Raw genomic sequence first — 6,717 nt, forward strand, 5'->3', positions numbered from 1 at the left:
GGAGGAGGAGGAGGAGATATTTTCTTCACCTGTATAAAAATTTGTAAGTAGTTTATCATCTTTTAAATGATCCCTTACTCATACTCATAAAAAACTTTCTTACAGAAATGATAAAAATTTATAAAAAGTCAAAATGGAAAAAAAGAAAAAGAAAATATGAGAAAATTGATAGAATAGAGATTGGTTGTTTATGATATATATGCATGGGAGACATTTATGGTCTATGAAAAGTCACAGTAAGTTCAGAAAAAGAAAATTTCAAGTAACAAAATAAAACTCCAGAATTTCAAGAGCAGCATATGTTGTGGTCTTGAAATAAGAGGATATAAACTATGGGAAAGCAGGTATGAGGCTGGCATGACTCAGCACAGGAATAGAAGGGACAGAATGAAGGCTGAGGCTGGTAGACATCACATACAACTGATGCAAGAATGCACAGCTTAAGATCTCTCATAGTCTTCTCACGTGTCTAATCCAAACAACATCCCTGACACTGTTTGTCTTCTCCTCACCCTGCAGAACCTAGCTCAGGTCCCAGATGCAGTTCTTGAGCCAAGTCTGGTTAACACTGCCTGTACTGAAAACTACCTCTATGCTTCTACCAGGACCTACCCCAATTGCTAAAACTGACAAGTCCCTTTTGCACCACATTCAACCTTTCCACCTGGTGGTTTAAACAAGAATGGACCCCCATAGGCTCATATATTTGAATACTTAGCCACTGGGAAGAAGAATTATTTGAAAAGGATTAAGGAATTATTTGAAAAGGAAATGGACCAAGACAGAAAAGAAGTTGGTACCAAGGAGTGAGGTAGTGCTAAGATCGGCATGACAATGCTGTTTGTTGGAGGAAAGTGGAAGACTTTGGGACTTTGGACTAGAAAACTTATTGGGTACTTGAAACAGGGTTTAATGAACTATCCTAGTAGAAGCATAGAAGACAGTCAAGCTGAGGGCAATGTGAAATGTGGGGCACAATTAAAAGATTTTAGAGGGGAAGGATATTGTAAAGTGGTCTAAAGACTATTCTTGTGGGTGCTTTCTACCTTGAAATCTTCCCCTTCAATATGCCTAAGGCTAAATTAAATCATTTTGGATTTGAAGCATTGACAGAGGAGAGGTCAAGGTGGTTTGGTATAGTTATTAGTGGTCACTCTAATGTAGATCTACAATAAAAAGGAGCAAGCTGAGCAAGAAAAAATACAAAATGTATTTAGTTTAAGGAGAAAGAGAACACCCGGAAGTGTAAAGTCCTGTGTTTAAGGAGATAAAACATGTAAAGAAAATCCTGAATGCTTAGTCATCAGAGAGTAACAATATTTGAAAGGGACTTAGGAGGAAATTTTGTTGGAGGAAGTATGTCACTGGAGGTGGACTTTGAGGATTTAAAAGCCCATGACAAGGCCAGAGTCTCTCTATCTGCAGATCAAGATATAGCTTTCAGTTACTGCTCCAGCATTGCCTGTGTGATGCCTGCTCCTTGCCATAATGATAATGGACTAAATCTCTTAAACTGTAAGCAGGCCTCAACTAAATGTTTTGTTTTATAAAAGTTACCATGGTCATGATGCCTTTTCACAGCAATAGAACAGCAGCCAAAACACCAACCAGCCACATCTTCCACATCCTTCTCTATACTGGTGAATTTCCCTGACCTTTCTCATCCATGAACCCTCTCCAACCTGCCAAATCTAGAACTTTTTTCATAAAGTTACCTGGCTTACTCTGGCCAGACTTGCCTGCACCAAAATTAACCTCTAGATTTGTTCTTGAACTCTACCTACCCATCCCCAAACCACAGTTTAGGGCAAGTGGACTGTGCCCAAACAGGAGAACTGGTAAGGTTGAACAGGCTCAAACCCCTGGGGTATCTTAGAATTGAGAACATCAGGCATGGAGCCTGCTCCCTGACAAACTACCTAATCTGGAACATGTAACCATGACACACCACTGAGAGGACAATGAAAATGTGTTATGTAGCATAGAGTCCTGGATTTCTCCATGCTAAGAAGGTAACTATAAGTATATATGTACTAATATATATGTATATATATATGTATGTATATATATATATGTACATATATATTAGTACATATATACTTATATGTGTATGTATATACTACTATATATATATATATGCATGTAAGTATACATACTTATATGTAAATATATATAATTACATATATATATATAAAATTACATATAGATACATGCCTGTAAAAAGAATGACATAAAGACTGTAAATCTGAAAAACAAAAAGGGAGGGTTTATGGGAGAATTTGAAGGTAGAATAGAAAAAGGAAATTATAGTATAATGTCAAAAGTAGAATAAAAGAAAAAAATCTCACTTCAAATTTTCATAAAAAGCTCATAGCTCTTGAGGCTGTGAAGAGCAATCTATGTGTAAGAAGTGCTTGTTGTGCCAGTATATGGACCTGAGTTCAAATCCCTGGCACCAATGTAAAAAATTGAACATGGTCACACATGTGCCTGAAACACCAGAACATCATGTGGGTGGAGACAGGAGTATCTCTGAGGATTCTTTGCTGCCAGTCAAGTTCGAAGTTCAGCAAAGGACCCTACCTTTAAGGAATAAAATGAAATAAATATAAGTGAATAAAGAGTGATAGAGGAAAATATCTGATGTTCTTCTGTTTCTGAATACAAAAACCACACACACACACACACACACACACACACACACACACACATACACACACACACATACACAAATACACAATTAAGTAAATGAATGTATGAATAAATAAATAAATAACAATGAGTCACCCGTGTTAATGGTTAGGAAACATTGTAGAAGAGAGTACAGAAAAATATGAGTAAAAGTAAGGTGATATGAATTATGAAAGCTTGTATTTAAGGTATGCCATGGCTGTTGCAATACTGAACTCGGAGTAGCTATGATTATCTGTATAATATCTGCTAAAACATACAGTATATAGAAAGGGAACTAAATATAATCACTAATAGTTGGAAGAATGTAGAATGAGCAATTACTGCTTAATGTGTATACAAAACTTTAGTTTGTGGTGATTAAAATTATTTGGAGTATTGTGGGTATGGCTTGGTAACATAGCACTTGCAAAGTGTTTGAGGTCCTGGATTCAATCCCCAGCAAGCCACAGACAAACAGGAATCTAACAACTGCCTGAAAACTGAAAGTGGTGGTGCATAAAACTGTACAAACAACAATACTGAACCGTACACCTAAAACATCGATAAAAGGGATGTTTACATTATACACATATGTATTATACATTACTACAATAAAAAATTTCATGCTTACTTGGCCTTGAAGTCACATTATCAGGGGACAATGTGGACATTCTTCTTGTAGTCAGAAGGGCAGAAGTTGTGGTCTTATCCCCAATGGGTCTGGAACTTGTGGTAGGTGAATGAGTATTAAAAGTTGGTGATGACATCATATTTGGAACACTAGCTGATATGATAGTAGGTAGAACACTTAAGGTGACTTCTGTTTCAGGATGGGTGACTGATGGGTTTCTACTCCCAGGTGGAAATGAAGGAACAGACAGAGCTGATGGCATTGCAGAGTTTTCAGTGGCCAACTCAGTAAATAGTGATGGCATCATTTCTGTTATACCTGGAGAGACACCCTGAGTAGACACAGATAAACTAGGCTGTTCTTCAGTGTGGGTGATGAAAGATGTTATGGTCTGTGTATTAGAAGAATGGTTTAGATTTTTTGATGTCATTATATCTGGAACACTAGTTAAGATGGTTGAAGAAAGAACCCCTGATGACCCTTCATCCCCAGAGTGGATGACCCAAGGAGCTGTGGATTCTTCTTGACCTGGGGAAATATCCAGAGTTGAAGTTAGTGAATGGCTTGTCGTGGGAGGGTGGGTGACTAGTGATGGTATGATTTCTGTTCCACGTGGAGAGGCAGGCAAAGTAAATATGGTTGAACTGGGTTCTTCCCCAACATGAGAGACTAATGAAACTGTGGTATGTGGACTAAGAGTTGATGAGGTCATAATTTCTGAAACAATAGTTGAAATAGTGGTAGATAGGACCCCTGAAGTGGCTTCTGTTTCAGGACTAGTGACGGATGGGGCCCTTGTCTCTATTTGACCTAAAGAAGCAGGCAGAGTAGAAGCCATTGAATAGTTCCCTGTGTCCAAGTAAGTGAATAGTGATTGTGTCACTTCTGTTTTACTTGGAGAGATACCCTGAGTAGACACAGATAAACTTGGTTGTCCTTCACCATGGGTGACCCCTGATATGGTCTGTGTTTCAGAAGTATGAATCTTATATGTTGATGTCATTATGTCTACAGCAGTAGGTGAGGTGTTTAGAGAAAAAATCTCTGAAGTGCCCTCTCTACCAGGTTGGGTGACCCATGGGGTTGTGGTGGCCAATGGACTTGGAGAAACAGCCAGAACTGATGGCACTGAATGACTTTCAGTGCCAGAACTAGTGTTAACAAATGACGTAATTTCTGTAACACCAGGAGAGAAAGCCAGATTAGATGTGGATGAACTGAGCTGTCCCCCAAAATGAGTGACTAATGAATCTAAGGTATGAGGCTCAGAAGGAATAACAGTTTGTGAAGTCAGCACTTCTGGAACACTAGTTGAAATGGGGGTAGGTAGAACCACTGAAGGGGATTCCTTTCCAGGTTGGTTGACCCATGGTGCACTAGTCACTTGTTGATCTAGGGATATAGACAGAATAGAAGCCACTGTATAGTTTTCAGTACTCATGGTTGTAAATAGCTCTGGCATTACTCCTGTTATATCTGAAATGCTATTTGGACTTGGCAGCAATAAAGTGTGATGTTCTCCACCATGGGTATTCAAAGATTCCATGGTCTGTCCTTCAGAAGGAGAATATTTCAGAGGTATTGAGGTCATTAAGTCTGGAGCACTAGTTGAAATGATTGCAGATAGAATCCCTGAAGTACTTTCTCTTCCAGTATGGGTAGCCGATGGGGTTGTGGACCCAGCTTGATCTATGGAAATATCCAGTTGAGAAGTCACTGAATAGCTGTGTGTGCCAGAACTAGTGTCCAGAGATGGTATAATTTCTGTTATACCTGGAGAGACAGGCACAGTAGACACGGATGAATTGGGTTGTCCCACATCATGGGTAACCAATGGAACTGTACTATGTGGTTCTGAAGGTATAAGAGCTGGTGAGGTCATCATCTCTGGAACACCAGATGAAATGTTGATAGAGAAGGGCACAGAAGTGGCTTCCATTTCAGAATTAGTGTCCCATGGCATTTTAGTTTCTGCTTGACTTGAAGAAGCAGGAAGTGTTGAAGTCATTGCACCACTTTCTGTGCTTAAGTCAGTGAATACTAATGGTGTCACTTCTGTTATGCTAGGAGAAATGGCCTGAGTAGACATAGATGAGATGGGCTGTCCTCCAGAATGGGTGATGGATGATGTTATGGTCTGTGTATCAGAACTTTGACTCTTAGTTTTTGAAGTCATCATTTCTGGAGCACTGGTTGAGATTATTGTAGATACAGTCCCTGAAGTGCTTTCTCTCCCAGTATGAGTGGCCAATGTGGTTGTGGATCCTACATGATCTATAGAAGTATCATGGGTAGAAGGCACTGAATGGCTTTCTTCGTCAGAGCTAGTGGCCAGTGGTGGCATAATTTCTGTTTTACCTTGAGAGACAGCCAGTGTAGACATGGATGAACTGGGTTGCGCCACAATATGGGTGACTAATGGAACTTTAGTATGTGTTTCTGAAGGAATAACAGTTGGAGAGGTCATCTTTTCTGGAAAAGTAGGTGAATTGCTGGTTGATGAGGTCCCAGAAGTAACTTCCATTTCAAAATTAGTGTGCCATGGTATGTTAGTTTCTGCTTGACCTGAAGAAGCAGGCAATGTTGGAGTCACTGCATAGCTTTCTGTACCTAAGTCAGTAAATTGTGATGGTGTCACTTCTGTTATCCTGGGAGAGACACCCTGAGTAGACATAGATGAGATGGGCTGTCCTCCCGAATGGGTGATGAATGATGTTATTGTCTGTGTATCAGAAGAAGTTTGACTCTTAGTTATTGGAGTCATCAAGTCTGGAGCACTGGTTGAAATTATTGTAGATACAGTCCCTGAAGTGTTTTCTCTTCCAGTATGGGTAGCCGATGGAATTGTAGATCCTGCATGATCTATGGAAATATCCAGTGTAGAAGGAACTGAATGGCTTTCTATGCCAGAGCTAGTGACCAGTGATGGTATAATTTCTGTTATACCTGGAGAGAGAGGAAGGGTAGACAGAGATGAGTTGGGTTGTCCCACAGCATGGCTGACCAATGGAACTGTACTATGTGGTTCTGAAGGCATAAGAGCTGGTGTAGTCATGGATGAACTGGGCTGTCCCACAACATGGGTGATTAATGGAACCTTAGTATGTGGTTCTGAAGGAATAACAGTTGGAGAGGTCATCATTTCTGGAACACCAGATGAAATGTTGGTAGATAAGGGCCCAAAAGTGGCTTCCATTTCAGAATTAGTGTCGCATGGAGTCTTAGTTTCTGCTTGACTTGAAGAAGCAGGCAGAGTTGAAGTCACTAAATCACTTTCTGGGCCTAAGTCAGTGAATACTAATGGTGTCACTTCTGTGATGCTGGGAGAGATGCCCTGAGTAGACGTAGATGAGATGGGCTGTCCTTCAGAATGGGTGATGAATGATGTTATGGTCTGTGTATCAGAAGAAGTT

The 6,717-nt window shown here is 39.9% G+C and overlaps 1 protein-coding gene across 1 annotated transcript in view; it reads right to left on the reverse strand.

Annotated features, from left to right (window-relative positions):
• Muc16 (mucin 16, cell surface associated) overlaps positions 1–6,717 on the reverse strand; it is a 183,222-nt gene that overhangs the window by 125,995 nt on the left and 50,510 nt on the right. Inside the window, exon 6 of the mRNA XM_031344149.1 lies at positions 3,305–6,698. Coding sequence (XP_031200009.1) covers positions 3,305–6,698 — 3,394 coding nt within the window. The remainder of the gene's footprint in view (positions 1–3,304; positions 6,699–6,717) is intronic.

The sequence above is a fragment of the Mastomys coucha genome, unplaced genomic scaffold, assembly GCF_008632895.1.
Source record: "Mastomys coucha isolate ucsf_1 unplaced genomic scaffold, UCSF_Mcou_1 pScaffold23, whole genome shotgun sequence".
In the NCBI taxonomy this organism is placed as follows: Eukaryota; Metazoa; Chordata; class Mammalia; order Rodentia; family Muridae; genus Mastomys; species Mastomys coucha.